General features: G+C 38.4%; 1 protein-coding gene across 5 annotated transcripts in view; it reads left to right on the top strand.

Moving 5' to 3' along the window:
• ncoa1 (nuclear receptor coactivator 1) overlaps window positions 1-20,202 on the top strand; it is an 80,911-nt gene that overhangs the window by 38,986 nt on the left and 21,723 nt on the right. For all 5 annotated transcript variants that reach the window (XM_013915603.1, XM_013915604.1, XM_013915601.1 and 2 more), the window contains 8 exons: window positions 3,548-3,653; window positions 11,030-11,196; window positions 12,289-12,395; window positions 12,513-12,690; window positions 15,452-15,631; window positions 18,279-18,371; window positions 18,993-19,133; window positions 19,986-20,133. In XM_013915603.1, coding sequence (XP_013771057.1) covers window positions 3,565-3,653; window positions 11,030-11,196; window positions 12,289-12,395; window positions 12,513-12,690; window positions 15,452-15,631; window positions 18,279-18,371; window positions 18,993-19,133; window positions 19,986-20,133 — 1,103 coding nt within the window. In that variant the 5' untranslated portion in view covers window positions 3,548-3,564. The remainder of the gene's footprint in view (window positions 1-3,547; window positions 3,654-11,029; window positions 11,197-12,288; window positions 12,396-12,512; window positions 12,691-15,451; window positions 15,632-18,278; window positions 18,372-18,992; window positions 19,134-19,985; window positions 20,134-20,202) is intronic.

The following is a 20,202-nucleotide window of genomic DNA, read 5'->3' as shown; positions in this document are numbered from 1 at the left end:
TCTCTATCGAAGATGCTCTTGTTGCTTCACCGCGTCAGCTCTTTTGGCTGAGAAGACGCAGTCAGAAACGAGCCCTAAAAGCACACCAAGACTGTAATGGAGAATCGACTCATGTGTTACTGTTTGACACATAGTTTGGGAACGATAGACATTAGCATTTAATGTTTTTTTTACCAGTTACTTATAACTTAATATCCCACCAGCATCACCTCTTTCCAAGTACAGTAATGTATGCAAGAGGGAGTACAGGGGTGGTGCACAAAATAAGCTTAGTGACTTTACACTGCAGTGGCCTTCTTACATTTGAAGCATTCTCAAATATGCTTCTGGTATCACTTCCTTTTGTGTTCAGGACCACTTTTCAACCAGGGTTTGACATGTACATGGCATCATTCACATCAAGCTACGCTGTTAGGTTTTTAGACGTGTTTGTGTCGGTTGAAAAGCCCCCTTCATAGGCTGTGCCCAGCCAAATACTTACAAACAGGTTAATCTTGAGGATTAACGTTAACCTTACTGGTGCTTTAGTCTGAAACTAAGGGAACAAAGGCAGCTTGTAGCCTCAAACAAAGAGAATAAAGCAGTGTTGCCCTGGTCTGATGCCCATCCATCTCTGCAACGCTTCAGGCCTGTCGTTCCACACTGGTGCCCACTGGTTTGGCCATTATTAGATTGCTAGAACTATGTACACATTGTAAGTGACTTAAATGTATATAAGTGCAATACCTGCCCTTAGTCTCAGTGGAGCACCTGAATGAGATAAAGAGCTGAACCAACCAGTTGGCACAGACTTGTGACTGCAATTTCTTTTGCTTGCTGGTTAGCAGCAATTAAACGTTCAAACTAGGACTGAAATGACGCTGTTCTCTGACAGATGAACTAAAAATACATACAAAATTGGTTAAAAATAACTGACCGATATACTCAGGCCTGCAGATTTTTACATCTCAGGCCATGTGCCCTGAGATGTAAAAATCTGGTTGTGCCTAGCCGATGGGCTTCACAAATTCCTTTTGAATCATTCTGAGAAAAAGTATAAGTGGTTGTTTTCATGGTACAAAACAGAAAGCATAAAGCGTCCTCTTGTTGTAGACTGATAAATTAAAGCTATCTATAAAGCGAGTGAGTACAGGGCGTTCGGCAGATGCATTTGGTGTTGCTTGCTTTGGTACATTATCAGACATAATCACTGCACCTGGTGTTCTCTTTCTGACAGTGAACTGTAAATTTGTAGATGCGTTCCCAGAAACGTACCGGCTTTATCTGAGCTTGTTAACCATCATAAATGATGAGCGTTATGATGGGAAGGTCACTCTGAAAGGATCCTCTTTCTCTCACACTTAACATTACAGGTGAAACAGTCCATCAAGTCTGTAAGTGCAAACGTTAATTTTCAAGGTTAAGTTACAAAAGATAAATAAATTTAAAAAACATACATTTAAAATTAGTCAATATTTGGTGCCTTTGGAGGCATGTTGATATCAAACTAAATATTATTACTATTTTATCTGACAAATGAAATTAGAGCCTCTGGCCTTTTTTTATGAACATATACCAAGTTAAGGGTTGACTAAAGCATTAACATTTTTTTTTTAGATATTTGGTAGGCAAAAAAAGATGTTGGCTACGTAAAAATGTCTTTTTTAACTCTTATTTTTATCCCAAGATTCCAGTCGAGCCATTAATATCACCTGATGTGTGTTATAAATGTTTTTTCCTTAAAATATAGCCAGAATTAACACATTTGTAACATAAACAAGAATAAATTATATATCATACTTGCAGCTCAGGCTTCTTATATTAAATACATACTAATCTCTGACTCTGAAATTGGGCTGCATTGTGTTTTTATTGGGTGCTAATGTGCTGCAGTGATCTCATTTCTCACTGTTGTGGATGGATGTTTTTTAAGTGCAGTGGGTTAGCACTACAAGGAAGGCGGAAGCAGAGCGGGGTGATTTGAGGTGAAATGTAAACAGTGCTAGTCAGGAAGGATTAGCATCCCGTAAGCAGCATGGACTTGCAGCGGCACCCAATACTTGTGACAATGGCAGCCTGTTTTTCAGTGGGCTAAAGAGGTTGTGTGTATGTGTACAGATTTTTCTTTCAGTCACAACGCATGAATGTAAATTTTAAAGAAAAAGAAATTTCCCACAAGTAGTTGAAAGGCTTTTATTCATGTTTATGTCTCACCTTCCTTTTAGAAATCCCGAGGCGCCGCTGTAGCTTACCTGGTCACTCTACACATCCTCTTCCCGCTTTCCTGTCTTCTCTGAACTGTCCTGTGAATACAGGCTACAGAAATTGAAAAGATTTCCGTTGTTTGTAAGCAGTCAGCAATCTCTGTACAGAAATGCTCATATCAATTGCATTTGCATATTACAGTGTATTTCTTGTAGTACTTGTGAGATGCTATGTAATAGTAGGTAAACTATGAATGGGAAAAGCCAGATGTTGCTTGGACGTCCACTAGATGATGAAATATTTAATATTTAATTGATATTCAACACTGGTTAACTTGTTTCTGAGAGCTTATAGTGCCAGTGGGAAACTTATTGAAACTGCAGAACGTATTGTGAGAAATGAGTGGCTGTACATTGGCTGTAAAAACTCCAGTGCTGAAAGTGGCTGATCTGCAGCCACTTTCAGCTCAAGGACTTTAACATGCAAAGAAGATGTACGACTCAACGTGCTACACATTTCAGCAGTATTTAAATTAGTTTGATTGCTCACAAATCTGAATAATTGTTGCTAAATTTGTCACCTGGAACAACTCTCAGTCAGTCATAGACACATTATTGTTTACTGGTTGGTCCACACTGTTGTAAATAATAATTCAAGACTACATATGTAGGGCAGGGTGTCCGGATCATTTGGAAGACTAAAGGATGAGAGTGACATGTAACTCATTTGTCAACCTCATACATGGCTTATCAGTTGAAACATGTAGGTTAGCCTAATATTAGCCACTCAGCATTAATAGTGAATTCAAATGTTCTCAGCACAAAATACTCTTCTTGAACTATATTCAGAGGTTGGTAGAAAACTGCAGGTGAAGGTGATTTTAAAAAAGGACTGGTCGGGACAAATATTAAAGAAGATGCACCTGTGTAAAAGGGGTAAACTTGTGTAGTTAAATTGGTGATCATGTTGATTGATGATGGTGTTGACAGAAATGCACACAATCATAGCGCCATATGATTATTTGGATTATTACAGTAGTGTTTGATAGTGTTATTGACTTTTGTTTTAATTGGGAATTTGTTTTACAAGGAAAAACAAAACAGCAGAGTCGGTCTTGTCTGACCGAGGAGATTCAGTGTGGCCTTGGATTTTGTGCATGTGTGGTTAGCTCTGCCTGACAGTAGGAATTTAAAGAAATAGTTGTCCAAAGTCTTTACAAAATCTGTGGCTTTCCTGTGCTCTTTTATCTGCCCTGGTTTGTAGAAATGGATCTAGGGGGGGGAAAGCTGTGGGATTTACATTAATGGCTGCTCTCATTTTGTTCCTGACACATCTTTTTACCATGTGTTTCCCACCCCCGCAGGTCAGTTAAAGCTGAAAATGAGTGCAGTAGGGGAAAGCCCTCTGGACCCTGCCACGCCAGAGTTACGCAAGAGGAAGGGCTCGCCATGCGACACATCAGGGCAAAGGTAAGACCGGCTGCATGCCTTTTTTTACAACACTGACAAACATTACACGGATAGAGCCGGAGATACTGAGAATCTTTATTGGTTCATGATCAGCCAAAAGATGAGTAATAAAAACAATTATCAACCATATCAACCTAGCTTTTTTATCAGTAAGCTTATAAATGTCTAAGCTCGTGAAATTATGTTGTAAAATACATGTAAACAAATGATGTTTGCATTAAAATGTGTTAAACCATTAAATTTGAAAAAAAAATAATGCATTATAAAAACATTAATGCATTTAATCGCACTTTGAATTCCAAGCAAAGGGGAACTTTTGTCAATGCACGACTTCCTGGCATACCGATTACACTGATGCACACAGCTACAAAAATGGAAGAATCAGAAGAAAGTGTGTACCCGATCCGTACCGGAAACCCGATCGGTACCCCGCATGCGCAAATCTTACATCACTTCCTCTCTTTGCCAACATTGCGACATTCAATATATTTGAATGACACGGTTAGCGCCCAGTTAGCTTCTAGCATTTCTCAACAGCTCTGCCTCCTTTTCGACTACCGGGACATTTAAACAATGGATAATCCGTATACAAACAAATTCATGCTAAGTTCCTCCACAGAGAGCGTCGTAAAATAAGAAGAATGGCGCCTAATTACAGACTTAATAATATTGACTTAGCAATGTGTCACGTGAAGATTCATCAGCCAGATTAAGTGTTTACTGACAATTGACAGTGATAGCGGACGTCATCATCACTATTCCAACAATCCTCTCCTCACAGACAAGCATAAACACACTCAACTATCACTAAATCAAATTTAACACGCATTTGAAATCACGCTAATTCAGTTTATAATAGGGTTCATTCGCTCGGTCAGCAGGTGGCGGTATCCTCGTACACTGCCATTAAACGAACAGAAGAAGAAGAAAACATCTGCACATGCGCGGTACGGATCGGGTAGAGCCGATTTGTACGGTCCGACTTTACACATGCGCAGTAAGGATCGGGGAGTCCTGATCCGTAACTATCTTTTTATTTTTCGTTTTTGTCTACATTGTACTGAAATGCTTCATTATTGCAAACATTTTAAGATATACTTATTATTCTTAACATCTTAACAGATACTCTGACCCATAACTATCATAAAATGCTACGACCGGAAGTAGACACCTTTCGCGCATGCGGGGTACCGATCGGGTCGCGACAGTTAGGACTCATTTAATTTAAATTACATTTTAAAAGACTACCTAGCAGAAGTCTTGATAAAAGCGTGGTTTTGTGCAAACTGTGCAAAAAGGAGTTTGCATACCACCGCAGCACTTCAACCTTACAGTACCATCTAAATGCAAAACATGTTGCAGCGAGCACAGAAACTAGGAGCTGTTAGTGCTAGCAGTCCCAGTTTGGCAATCCAAACTTGATGAAATGACTGGCTTCAGGACCAAAATTACTAAGTCAGCGTCGGACAAACTTACAGATTGTCTCGCAAAATGGATTGCTCTGGACTGTAGACCACTAGCAGTGGTAGAAGATAGGGGTTTAGAAAATGTGCTACAGATTTAGATGAGGAAACCCTGTGTAACAGAGCAGAATCCACCATCAGGGAGGCAGACTGCCCGCTGCAGTAGTGGTCCAGTCGAGCAGGGGCCGACCCACAGCTGTCTGTCCTGGCCTGCAAGTATTTGATTAGTTCGGCCACTTCTGTCTCATGTGAGAGACTGTTGCAGACTTGCATGTCACATAGTAACAAAAAAAGAGAGCTGCCTTGAGCTCTGAAAATGTGAACAGGCTAGTTTGTCTAAGTAACTGGCTGAAAGAGACGGACTGTAAGTAAGAATGGAGTTATTGTGAGTCCAATAGGTTTATTTTTGCACTAAAATGTTTGATGATCACACCGTTTTAGCCTAATGTACAAAATAATGTTGGCTAAGATTATTCAGATTTTAAAGGTGAAGCTGTTCAAATAGCCTTTTATGTTTCTGCCTAATTTTTTTAGAAGAAAAACTGCACTTTATTTTGAAATTTCTATTATTATTTAAAGACAATACCATTTTAAAAAGGTACTAAAAGTACTTAAAATAGCACTTTATTTCTAAGTCTGCCCAATTTGGCCAGGGATATTATTTTTGTTTCTCTGTTTTGCATTTAAATGCAGTTTTTCCCCCTATAAATCAAAAGAGCTTGAGTTTGCAATATTCATGTCCATGTCTATTATTTGTTCTGTCCCCCACTAAAACCTTTTAAAATTAAAAAAAAAATTTCTTGTGCAATTAATCAAGATTAGCTAATTATAAAGCCTCTAATTAATTAGATTAATTTTTTTTAATCGAGTCCCACCCCTAAAATAAATATAATGGACATATTTAATTCTCAGATAGCCGAATTCTTATAAAAATCATAGATTATCCACATAAGGTAACGCAATCATTGCCTTGGTTGTACATGGCGAGCATGCTTACTGATGACTTGTTTTTGCTCATTTTTGGTCAGTTGGGCTGTCACTGTGGGATTAGGCAACTCCAGATGGGAGAAATATAACGTTTTACTCAAGGCAAAATAGTGTTTTATTCTGCCTCGCTTTGTTTATATTCGTGGACATAAAATGTTATGTGTTTTTTTTGTAGTGTGCTTTAAAAGAAAGTGTATTTTTGTGTCTGCAGCACATATGTTGTCCAGACTCATCAGTGAGGATACGTGACTATAGTCAGGAAATAGAGTTTTTAGACATTACTAACTGTTGTATTATAACCCGACCAACCTTTACTAATGCAAAGCTATTTTTAATGTGTAACTGTAACCAAGTAAAGTATTTTTAATTAGTAAGATATTAAAAATAATATAAATCATGGCTGAAAATATGATGTCAACAACAAAACGATTTGCTTCACAATCAGTCTCTCTAACTTTTAATGTGGAGGTTGGAGGTTTCTTGCTTTTTAAAAGTATAACATATTAATTTTGTGAAATTAACACCAAATTGGTACATGTGATGGAAAATCATGTTACGGGACATACCAATAGTTTGGTGAAATTTGTGTTCAAGAGCATGAAGCATGAGGATTTCATGAACTAACTTTGAGGTTGCTTAGTTTTTGGAGGCAGTTTGCTAGGGATGAATGTCTATTCCCCAACCAAGTGGTTACTGGAGATTCGTGGTAGAGATGGCACGATACCACTTTTTTATGTCCAATACGATATCATAAATTTGGATATCTGCCGATACCGATACGAATCCGATATAGTTCATTTTATAATCAACAAAACTGTTTGTTTTTTAAATATCTTGCTGCATTTTGTATGAGTTCATACTCAAGTTTTAAAAAAACAAACACTAAAGCTATTCTGTTATTCCTGTATGCAAAAAATACACTACACCCAAAATATTTCATAGTTCAGCAATACTGATCAATCTAATTTACTTAAACCTACACCATCCAACCTATTCTGGTATTCTAAACAGTACTTAGCAGAAATATTAAACAACCTTACTAATAGGGTTGCAAACTCCCAGCAAAAGCAAAAGGAAACCACCCCCCACCCTCCGCCTGATAATGCTTAATCGGCGCAATCTACTTTAATTTAATGCATTTAATAGATTTCTATACATTTTACATCAGATGAAAACTTTGGTTGTAAGATTCAGATAATTATTTATTAAAAGCTAGACATGACAATTAGAAAGAAAAGTATTTCTTTGTGCCCCCCTTTCCCTATTAATGCCCTACCTGGCCCCCCTAGCAAAACTTTGCTAGATCCGCCCCTGCACAGTTACCAGCTGTCAGCTACATAGAAAAGGATCCCGGTGTAGAAAGTAATAAATTCTAACAACAGCTTATCAAGCTTAAACATGCTGCTGTTGTTTATCTGCTGGTTTCCTATTTCTGGTGCAAAGTGGGCGATAAACAAACAAGAGAGACGGGAGTTGTGACAGAAAAGCCGATCAGCTGATCATTGACCAGTTTCATGATTGAAGTAGCAGCAGGAGAGGGAGGGGGAGAGAAGAAGAGGCAGTCACTGCATGTATTGGTTGTTAAGCTTGACGTGGGAATGCTTTACAAACATTCAGAGATGAACTTACACACTTGCTTTACTTCTCTGGGATACCTTTCTCGGAGATGAAATGCCGGTTTCGTAGCGAGGCTCCAACTGCTCAACCAGACCACCGACAGGTCTCGCACGCCACAGCCGCTCTATCACGTGACGCATGCTGCTCCGACGTGCTAAGGTTATGAGCTGAGTTACGCCATGTCGCAAGTTTTGTTAAATGATTTTGTGATATTTAATGGATCGGATTACATTTTTTATTTCTCTTCGATATCCGATCCAGTAATTTAGGTCAGTATCGGACCGATGCGTAATATCGGATCGGTCCATCTCTAATTCGTGGTATTCAGTGAAATTCGTATTGCAGACAACTTGGTGTGGTCCACCAAACTCCAGTAACTGGAGCAATCTGCTAGCAACCAAAGCGAGCACAAGAAGGTTTTCGGTGCAGCGCTATGTTTGTGACCAGTTTCACCAAGTAACATCCAAGTGGTTAAGGAACCCACATTTGTCACTAACAACTGGAGGTTGCCAGGGGATCACCAACCGGTCTCTAGTGTGATTGCGGTGTCAGTGATTAAACATCGGCAACAAAAAGTGAAATAACATCCCACAGACAGCCTGTCAAGTGCTGACTTCCCTGTGCCAAATATTTTGTTGTTTTAATTTATTTATCACAGTTATTATTTATTTGTTAGTGATATTAAAGTGATCTATGTCTATATACTCCCAAAGGAAAAACAAATCACCATAAAGATATAAATGTAAAAAACAATATACATGTATATTTGTATATGTATATATCAAGATACCAAGTTATATACCAAACATTTTTGCTACTCCAAACAAAGTAAATTTGAACAAAAAGTCCTAATTAAATAGAAGTAATTAGAAACCTGAGATAAAGTTTAAAGTATAGATTTGACTTTAGGTCAGTATAAGTTTAAGTGGGGCGTGTAGGAGTGAAAGTTCTCCATGTGCTGTATGTGTAAATCTATAAGGCCGATAGGTGATGTAACAGCCCAGCTAGCATTTCTCCAGCAGCTACACTCATCCACTTACCCGCTCATTTCACACAGCAGCGTCCTCCCCCTCCTCACCCTTCCCTCGGTCACCACGCCTGTGTTTTCTGGCTGGCCAATGCACTGACCTACTTTTGCTGTTGTCGTTTCACATACGCACGGTCACATATACGCTCTTCTTGCTGCCACATACCTTGCTGTTTCTCGTCCGTTAGAAATTAAATCACTGGAACTCAAGAATACATTTAAACACCAGGCTGCGCAAAAGGTTAAAAGAGAAGAATCTTAATTTATTTATTTTCTTTTGATTTTTGTCCAATTTTAATATTATAGAAAAATGCCACAGGTGGATAAAAAGCCAATGCAGGAAAAAAGAGGATCATGAATTTACTTCACAGTTTAATCTATAACCATTTACTTAAATTTAACTGGCTGTTGTTTTGTTTTTTTTTGTTTTGTTTTTAAAAAAAAAAAACAATCTTTTTTTTATAAATACCGGTAAGCAGTGTTAAAAAGTATAAATAAATCAATTTGATTGCAAAAAAGCAACACCATGGTAAAATGGATTACAAATATATTAACACTGAAACCATGATTCAGATTCGATTTAAGCTAATTTTATTTTAATCTGCATTAATTGAAAATTACAAAAATGTCGGCTTATGGTTGAGAAATGAACATTCAATGCACGGGCGACAGATCTGGTTGACATTCCTGCTGTCAGCATGCCAATTGCACGCTCCCTCATTGCTTGTGGCATCTGTGGCATTTTGCTGTGAGACAAAACTGCACATTCCAGGGTGGCCTTTTGTTGTGGGCAGTCTGAGGTACACCTGTGCACTACTCATGATGTCAGATCAGCATCCTGATGTGGCACACCTGTGAGGTGGGATGGATTATCTCAATATGGCAGATGTGCCCACTACCACACATTTGGACTGATTTGTGACCACTGTTTGGGAGGGATGGTTATATTGTGTATCTGGAATGAATTTTAGGTCTCTACGTCCATCCCATGGGGAATGGGAGCAGTAAGAAAGGTGTTGCGTTTATATTTTTGTTGAGTGTAGATGTATGTATTGATGTATGTTTCTTTGGCATCAACAGCAATAAAGCAGAGGTACAAGATGCTTTACAAAATGTACAAAATAGTTTAAATAGCAACATTCAAATAACTTGTGTAACACTTTCTATCCTAACTCTTTCATACAACTTTATTTATTCAATAATGCTGCTATCAATAAAATGTGATTTGTGCTTTAAATATATCACCAGCCTTCCAACAGTCTAATTTGTGCTCCGTTAAAGATCATGTGTTTCTCTTTCATTGCAATCTACGTTACTCTGCTGGATCTCCTGTGTAATGTGTCTGAGCACATTGTGTTGGGTCCAACCAGCTTTCTGTTTGTTTCTTTGTCTCTATTGCTGTCAGTCACAACCAACGGTTCGAGTCACTCATTATTGTGTAATAACTGCATATTTAGCCTACAGGGACAATTATAGTTTTCTCTTCTGCTTCTGCTCCTGGAGGGGTGCTGATAGTTGCTTGTAGATCATGGGTGATTTTGTTTAAAGAACCTGTGTGTTCTCATATGTATCCATTAATCCATCAGTAATTGATTTTTTTTTCTTCTCTTGTCATAATCTTTAAAAAAAAATGCCAATACTTTTTGCTGCCATGTACACATTTAAAAAAAGTCTGCATTTTAAAAAGAGATGATGATAATAATAATAATAATAATAATAACAACAACAACAACAACAATCACATCTTCTTAAAGTTTTTTTAAAGCTCTTCATGACATCTTTAAACTTTTATATTCACAACGAGGTAAATGTTGACCACTGACATCAACAGAAAGTTAGGCTAGTAATACTATGGCTGACACAAAGTTCATCCTTATTGATTACATTACTAAACATGGTGATATAGTAATGCCTTATTACTAAAGTGTAATAAATTTTTCCCTATATACTTGGCCATATTGATTAGTTTAGGACAATGTACTTCAAGTACCGTGTAATTTAAATGTAACTTTTGCCGAGCAGAAACAGTGAATTGATTAATTTTTAACATGTCAGGTTTTGCTGCTTTTCTTTCTCACTTTAAAGTAAATGTCACGGCTTTCATGGTTAAAAATGTCAAAATCAAAACAAATATAGTTTCATTAGTGCTAGAGAATCAGTTTTCTGATGTTTTTAAAACCAGATAAGTACCAAAAAAATCTCCCAGAAAAGTAGTACTGATTTAAAAACAGCTGTTTTAATGTGAACTTCGCTTTGAGTCTTTGTCGGGTCTGTTTCTGCAGTGCGGAGAAGCGGAGACGGGAGCTGGAGTGCCGCTACATCGAGGAGCTGGCGGAGCTGTTGTCATCCAACATGGGCGACATTGCCAGTCTCAGCGTTAAGCCCGAAAAGTGCCACATCCTCAAGAGCACTGTGGACCAAATCCAGCAGATCAAACGGCGTGAGCAGGGTGAGGAAAAACGTTTTCTGTACAGTGTCTCCACAATTTCTGTCAAATATTATGCTCTTTAATTTTCTTTATAATTTTCTGTGTAACTATAATGTAAACCAAAAAATCATAAAACATTTTATGTAAATTTTTATACAAGGTTTGCAGGAGTAAACCAGGGTATGCAAAAATAAACCTCCACATCTGTAAGAGTTGTCACCTCAAGTTTTCAGTTAAAGCATACATTCGTATCCTATCTCGACAGATGTGGGGAGGAAAGCCTTGGCTGTCTTTGTGAGGCCACTCATTGACATCAGTGCATTCCTAAGACTTAAGTTTAACCATCACAAAATATCTGATAAACTTTCACCTTCTCCCTGACCTGAACCGGTTTTGTAACCTTAACTGTAAAACCAAGCTTTTACCCTCAAACAGGGATTTGAAAGCTTGTCAAAGGAGTTTAGAAAATGTAACCACTCTGGTGGTCTAAAGCTAACTTTTTTCAAATAATATGATTTTTTTTTCTCTTTGGTTTCCAGTAGTCTGTCTGCTCTGTGCAGCCACACACATGTAGAGTGCTCTTTATTTCAAAACAGTAACTGTATGATAATAAATTGTAGCCGTACAAAACAACCTTTTTCATTCCATCCATGAACATGTGCTACACTTGTTAGAATAACACGGTAAAACTGTGATATTTACCTCAGTGTTTATTGTGCTATGAATATCGCTGAGACTCAAAATGGGCTTTTTGGTAGGCACCAAATATCTCTGTTGGCATTAAAACCCCTTTTTTCATAGCATAGCAAACGTCGTGTTTTTAATAGTGCTGTCATCTCGTCATTTAATCTCGTTAAAATGACCGCATTACCGTGGCAAATCTCCGTTAGCGAGTTACCGCGGATCGCCCCGTGCGTGGTTCTGCACGGCGTCAACGTGTTAACATGTTGATGCCGTGCAGAATCACTCATTATGACGTTATGGCCTTAATAATTTAAACGAAATTAACACTGACAGCACTAGTTTTTAAAAATAGGCTTTATACTTAAAAAAAACAACAACAACTGTATTGCAAAATATTTAATGTCTCTGTTGTTCTCTCCCCCCGGGCAGAAAAAGCAGCCCTCCTTTCTCCAGATGATGAGGTGCAGAAGAGCGACATCTCCTCCAGTAGCCAGGGACTGGTGGAGAAAGAGGCGTTGGGGCCCATGCTGCTAGAGGTAAAACAATACATAGGAAATCCTGGTTTGTGTGCCTAACATGTTGTTTACTCCTAACTAATACACACGTTCAGAAAATCTGATTTAGTTTTCCCTCTCTCTATTCTTCCCGTTAAGGCGCTTGATGGGTTTTTCTTCGTTGTCAACCGGGAGGGGCGCATCGTCTTTGTTTCTGAGAACGTGACGAGTTACCTTGGATACACCCAGGAGGAGCTCATGGCCTCCAGCGTCTACAGCATCCTCCACGTGGGAGACCACAACGAGTTTGTTCGTAATCTGCTGCCTAAAAGCCTCGGTGAGTGAGAATCGATTTTAAATGCAGCGACTGCAATGTTTTTGAGGGATATTTAATAATCACTTTTTCAGCATTTTTAAATTTCACCATTTCCATGCCAATGAAACCCATTAAGGAGGCAATAAAACTCACTGTTAAAAAAGCAGAAGAATCTGTACACGGCACTCAAATCCAAATGATTAAGTTGCTTTATTAAAAGAAGATTTTGTAGCTAAGGCAAATTTAAAGAGCTGTGAGGAGAGGTAGGAGGATGAACTGTGTAAATTTTAAATGAACAGAGTTTTAGTGCTTCTCACAAAGCTGCAAATTATGTTAAGGGAGGAAAGTGTGTAGAGGCGGCACATGCGTGGGTGAAGAGTATTGAAACATAGACTTTCTATTCTGTGACAGTGTATTTTTTTCTTTTGTGTGTGTGTGTTTAGCTCCAACCTTGAAGAGATTAGAATGGAAACGTAGGGGCCAGATGAGTGGGATTTAAGGACAAAAGATAACAGAGTGCACTAGGCAACAAGGTTGAATTGTTGTATTTTCCATTGGTCTTGTAATTCGGCACCAGGCACTCCAGTGCTTCTTTTTTTCTACTCAGAAACAAATTTTAAAGAAAAATAAACTCACAGAGACACTTAGCAGATGGATTTTTACCATCTTAGGTTGGTTGTCAACATTTAGCTTATTCTTAAATCCTTTAGTGCTTCTTCTTTGTGTTGCTTAACAAGGATTTGCAGCCCTTTGTAAATTAATATAAATTTTGATATTGTATTTAAAATTATTGTTATTTACTAAATGGACCCAGAACAGTAAAATGGAAGGAGAGAAGAACAGACTGAAACTGAGTTTTTCTTCTTTGACAGTATATTTTAGATGTTGGCTCTTCCTTTCAGTTGTCTGTTGATATTGCTGATTTAGCGCTGCAGCAGAAAACAATTGTGTGTATGAAAGAATCCGTTAAGTAGACATAAAGTAAGAGGCTAAAACTAATTAAAAGGAACACAAAATTATTGATTTATCTTTGATTAGGCAGCAGAACAAAATGCTTTTGTGCTTTTTAAATCTTTGCAAAGTTACAAAAATTGCTTCAAAGCAGTTATCCTCTCCCACAAACACTGGCCCTGAATTGGCTGCACCTTGTTTCCTTTCTGTAACTTATCTACCTCACTGTGTATCAAATGTAACAACTAGTTCAGGATTCAAACAAATAATCAGTTTATTTAAAGCTGTGAAAAGATTTGTGCTCTTCCAGCTTCATTGGTTTGTGGTTTTAAACTCATGAAGATATGTTACTATGAAAGGCAAGTTTTTACCTTACGTAGTAATGGCATGCAGTATGCAAAAAAATAGAGCATTCCTTGTGCATGGAGAAAGCACATTAATAGTTAATTTTATTGCAGTTTCCATGCACTTCCAGCATCTGAGGAACTGAAAACCCAGCGCCTCTACAATGCTAGGAAAATCCTCAGTTTTAGCCTCAGTGCTACATTTGCTTCGAATTTTATCCATTTTATTTTGTGGGTTTTTTGGTTTGTTTATTTTGTTTTGTTTTTGTTGTTTGTTTCCCCCCTCACAGTCTAAAGTAATGCTTATTTGTCTGTTAACTGATTATAAAATTTCCCAGAAATGTGTGAAATATCTTTGCCGTGTCTTCATCCACTAACCCCCAATCAGTCGCCGCCTCTCCCCAAGTCTGGTTCTGCTGGAGGTTTCTTCCTGTTAAAAGAGAGTTTTTGAATGTGAAAGTGAGTGAGAGGTGTTTGGTTAGAGCTGTGATGAACTGGTGTTCCCCCTCTCACCGGGTGACTGCTGGTATAGACTAAGTTAAGCAGTTACGTAGTATATAATTATTAAACACGTTAAAAAGTACTAGGCAAATGTTTTAACTTGATACTGTTTCACCGGTTCCGCTGACATCTTTCCATTTGTGTCCACTAATTACAAATTCCACTAAGCATTCCTTTCACCGTGTGAATCATGTTTGGGTGATTTGGTGCTCTCTCTGTGTGTTATAGGCTGTAAATTGGAAAATAAATTCCTCGCTTTCCCCTCTCCCTCTCTCCCACTCTCTCTCATCGACCACGATTAGTGCCGAGATGCGCAGAGGCCAGCACAGCTCTGCTGTTCCATCTGTGCCTCACAATTAGGATTATAGCAGATTGATAGCCCTGCTTTAATTGAGTGCAACATTAAATTATGTCCCAACCCCCTGGTGCTGTATGAAGCTGCTGGGGTTAAGAGTCTTTCTGCACGAAAGCCTCAGTAGCAAAATCTTTTCTTGTTTCACACAAGTGTGACAGAAACAAACCTCCATAGTTCTTAGTTATGAACTTGTAAATGAGTAAAATATGATGCTGATATTAAGATCAGACATTCTCATCTAAGCTGATGTCTTTTTGTCCTTTCACCATAAATCTCATTAAAGGAGTGATATTTGTGTAAGAAAGAATGAATGCATAGATGCAAAAGTCTTTTCTTGTCTTTCAAATGTGTGCAGCAGATTTGGATTTGCAAATGCCCTATTGTCTAATTTTTAAAATGTGTGCAAAATGCATCAAAGCGTCCCACTGTCAGCATTTATTTTGCTGCACTTTGTGCAAATCAGACGAGCATTTGCATCTCTAGTTCTAGTGCTAAATTAAAAAAGGATGGCGTTCCTGAGAGTGATTTGTACCAGGTTTAGTAAAGAGATTTTATCATGAAGTGGTGGAAATGATGGGACTTTGTTTATTTTCTCTTTCCTCATCAATATTTAACTTTCTCTTTGTTGTAGTAAATGGTGTCCCGTGGCCACAAGAAGCTGGGCGCAGGAACAGCCACGCCTTTAACTGTCGCATGCTGAAGAGACCACCAGACGAGGTGGATTCGGAGAACCTGGAGGCCCGGCAGCAGTATGAGATCATGCAGTGTTTCACCGTGTCCCAGCTACGGACCATGCAGGAGGAGGGAGATGGTACATACATACAGTACATATTACAACACAGCCATGAACCATTTCCTACACTGAATCACTTAGATTGTAGTTTTTAAAGCCAATATCAATAGGCACTCATCAGAGTATAGCCTTACGATGATCATGGTTTGAACTGACTCAGTGTTAACAGCTGAATATAAATCTATTTAGGTATTGCACCAATGTGTGCATTCTGCACCATTCTTTGAAGAAAAAATATCTTGAACTTGCTCACCAGACTGGCTGGTATCAGTTTGCATGTTTAGGAATTGTTATATAAGACAGCTGAACAAGGGTGTCAAATTCAGGGCCGCACAGAGGAATAAGAATCACTTTCTTCTTCACATATGCCTACAAGTATTACCAAGCCTGTTTTACAGGCCTGAACATGACAGCTCAATAGCCATATAGGAAGTCGGGCTGGCTTCAGATTTGCCCCAGGTGGGATTTTGCTTTGACTTTGGCTCATGTGATATAGAACATACAGCAGCGGGCCTGCTATTATTACATGTAACATCCTAATATCCTCCTGCTGTTCCCATGACTTTCCATGATCCTTGCCTTTAGCCTCGGCTGAGGTTTTACTGTTCTTGTCAGCACAGAGTTGTGGCTCTCACCACATTGTTCACCTATGACACAGTTCTTTGACCATTTTGTATTTCCTTCTTAGCACATCTGTGTTAATCTGAAACGGCCTTTAAATGAAACTTATTACGCTTTTCTTTATTATACTTTCCTCATTCCCTGTTACGCATGTACTTGTACAGCAGTTTATGAGTTATTGTATTTATCCTTTCTTAGTGAGCTTCTTCACCTTTATAATCTATTTAAGTTACATTAAAGGTTGGTGGTGTTTTGGATGCTGTAACACAGGGATGTATCTTATCTTATGAATGGATGATGGAGGAACAGCATATTGGAAGAACGCTTGCTTCAAGGAAGAGGAGCTGAAACGTCACAAAATTCCAGTAAAGGATAGATAAGGATTTTTTTAAAATGTGAATCACGTAAAGCTGTTATAGTAGCAGAGTGTCTTTCTATCTATGGGTTTCCAGTGCACTCAGAGTTAAAAAAAAAAAGACAAAGAATAGTTTTAGATATGAAGTTTTAATTAGTTATTTTTTTAAAACTCTATTAGTAGTGTTTCTCTTAGGTGAGGGAAGCATGTTTTCGCTTATTGAAACTTGTTTATCTGTTTCTCCCGAATCATGAAAATGTTCTTGGCTATGTCAGGAATCAATCCAATTCAAGAAAATAATGGATTTGGCTTACACAGAAGGTGATCATTGTTGATGGATAAATACTTCTTCTGCAGTTATTTTATGACTTTTTGCTGTTGATGCTGCCACCAAAACCTTTCACTCGCTGGTTAATTGGACTGCCATCAGATTGTTGGGTGATGTTTTTAATGTTCTTTGGAGCCGCTGGCGCAGTAGCCTTGATGAACTGTGTGATTTTTCTTTTTTCCTGCATTGCAGACTCATTGGGCTGTTTGTTCTGTCTGCTTTTTAGTCACTTTGATAAGAGCTGGCCTTGTGGATTGGAGGACTCTCTTCTTGTGTGTGGAATCTGGTTTAGTGGCTCCTACTTCATTGTTTGACATGTTTCTATAGAAAATTGGCAAGAAAATGTTATTTTTGTGTTCCAGCAAGCTGTTGTTTCGTCCGTTTTGTAGTTCATTCATTGAACTTTTAAATATAAGTGTTTTTGTGTTATTTATATTTGTTGTATTTGCTGCCAAACGTCTTGAAAGAAACTGTTTCCAAACAGCTGAACTGGTTTTGCTTCTGTTGTTGACCAGAGTTTATCTTTCTGTCATCTTGACTTAAATTAAGCTAAACTGGGGGAGTGAGTTTGGGCTTTAAGAGATGTGTGATGCACTGTGAACGAGAGGGACGTTCTAGATTTATGGTGCAAGACAAAACAAGACCACCATTGTGGGGCAAAAAAATGCAGCACAATAAATGTTGCAAGCTGTTATTGTAATTGAATAGTGGTTGCAAGAAGGAGGATGTGTAGTTGAAGGTCTTTGATATTCACTACTTGGATTTAACAAATATCTTTTAATAATACAGCGCAGGTATAGGGCGGGAATTTGGTCCCCGCTCTCCTGTCTCACAGTTCATACTTTTATTGCTATTTTTCAGACTGTTTTTTGGATTGAATTCTTCATATATTTCAAGAATATCCAAAATCCACTGTAAAAAAGAATCTGTTGTATTTAAGAAAATTTTATTTAAGGTTTCCAAAGACAGCGATTCGTGTTAAGTAATAAGAATATGGACTGTATGCTCCCAAGTAATGGATATTTCTACTGCTATAGAGTTATTAATTATATTTCGGCTGATAACAACAGTGTTCAGTTGTTATCACCATATTAAGTAATAATATAACTGATGATCTTCTCTTTTGTGTTATATCAGTCTTGCAGGTGATAAACATTTAAAACTAGTTTAATGAAATCCTGAAAAACCTTAAAAGTATTCAGCAATTTGTTGTCTTGACACAAAAGGGGGTGAATCTGTGCATCCCTTAGTCTTTAAATTCATTTATATCACCTCCATTCTTCAGCTGTTGTGAAGTTTTTCTTTCTTTTATTGACTGCAACAAACATTTACATAAACCTCGCTCCTTGTGTCCTCTTTAGACCTGCAGAGCTGCCTGATATGCATTGCTTGCCGGATGCCACGAACCCAGCCTGTCAGCACGGAGTCTTTTATCACAAAGCAGGATCCCACAGGTAAAAGGAAATAAAAATCTCATCGTCTACACCCATGGTTCTCAAACTCTTACCTTTATTTTATTCAACCACAGTTCATACCACGCTGTGATATATCAGCACAGAACAAGACTTAGTAAGCAACTCTCTTCAGTTTAAACATTTCCCGTTCAAGACATTAAAGGAACTAAACCTTTATAGCACAAAGAAGAATAAGGGGGGTGTCAAGAATTGAGCAGATACCTCACGTGTTGTTAAAAAGGCTGTAAATCAGTGTAAAAATCCAAATACTAACATATATAAGCATCCTTTAAATTCTCATCTGCATCCCTCAATAGTATGTTCACTCCCTTACCTCGCGTTCAGTCACTAAAACTCAAACACATGTACAAAATTTGCTTTACTGTATTATTAGAATGAATTTATATCCCACCCAGGCGAAAGCCTAAAATCTTGAAAATTTACAGCAACAATGAGACTTAAAGATCATTTTAGAAAGTATTCGGAGATTTTCCTTTCTTTTTTTTAAAATTCGTTTCTCAAAGGTAACAGTGTGAACCCTGAAAGTGTGAAGTCTGCTGCAGTTGTTGAAATCGGTGCAGGCTGATCTTTTGTTTGTGTGTGTGTGGTGTTTTAATCCAGGGAAGATCATCTCCATAGAAACTAGTGCTTTGCGAGCGACAGGCAGGCCTGGATGGGAGGACCTGGTCAGGAAATGTATCTATGCTTTCTTTCAGCCGCAGGGCAAAGAGCCCTCCCACGCCAAGAAGCTTTTGCATGAGGGTGAGTAGCTACTATTGATTTTTTTTTCTCTTCTCTCTCTCTCTCCCCCCTTTTGCCTCCACTCTCAGAAATTATTGACACGCTCACTGCCGGCTCTGTCATGGCTGCAGGAGTTTCTGCAACATGTCAATGGCACTATAGTGAACTGAGTAGAATACTAAATATTAAAAACTTTTCAAACTAACTTGGATCCACCTACATCGAGAGAGGATGTTTATGTAGATTTATGGAGGTGACAACTTCGCTCTAGGCTTGTATGTAGTAATGAATGAGGTTGATTGATTAGTCTGTAAGGTTCCTGCAGCCCTGCAAGTTATTATTCTTATTTATTTATTTTTTTACCAAGCAATAATTACACACTTAACTTACTAAAAGATAAGGAACTAAAAGAAGTCGTCCCACTTCAGAAGTTAGTTATACATCGACTGACTTGGCTTAATTTCAGCTCGGCTGCTAACAGAAAAGTGACACATTCCTGAGACGCTGCTCCTCCACATCAAAAGAAACCAGTTGAAGTGGTTCATGTATCTGAATTAGAGAACTCCTCTGTGAGACCATAACAAAAAAAACAAACCCTGCGCTGGGAGCATCTTGGTGTCCCCCAGGAAAAGCTGGAGGAGGTGGCCGGGGAGGTATCTGCTCCTATGACCTGGATGACAAGATGGATACATGAAGATGTGTCTCATATCTTCAAGCTTATCAGAAATGGATGCGGTAAATCTAAAGCACGTTTAAGCAGCAGGCTAAAGCCGAGGTGGAGCATCATCTGTCACCTCGTCTTATAACACAGATGTCTGCCTCAGAATGACCTTTTTAGGCCTAAATCCTTTATTTCTCTTTCATTCTCAACAGTGATGACACATGGGACCGCAATCAGCCCGCTGTACCATTTCACTCTGAGTGATGGCACTCCGCTTAGTGCTCAGACCCGCTGCAAGTTCTGCTGCCCCCCCAACCCTGATGTACAGCCCTTCATTATGGGCATTCACACTATTGACAGGTACTGTGACTGAACGAACACACACACACACACACACACACACACTAATATGCATACATGTTTATTTTG

The sequence above is a fragment of the Pundamilia nyererei genome, unplaced genomic scaffold, assembly GCF_000239375.1.
Source record: "Pundamilia nyererei isolate P.nyererei 1_Seehausen unplaced genomic scaffold, PunNye1.0 scaffold00329, whole genome shotgun sequence".
NCBI classification, from domain to species: Eukaryota; Metazoa; Chordata; class Actinopteri; order Cichliformes; family Cichlidae; genus Pundamilia; species Pundamilia nyererei.
This window is presented reverse-complemented; position numbering and strand designations above follow the sequence as displayed.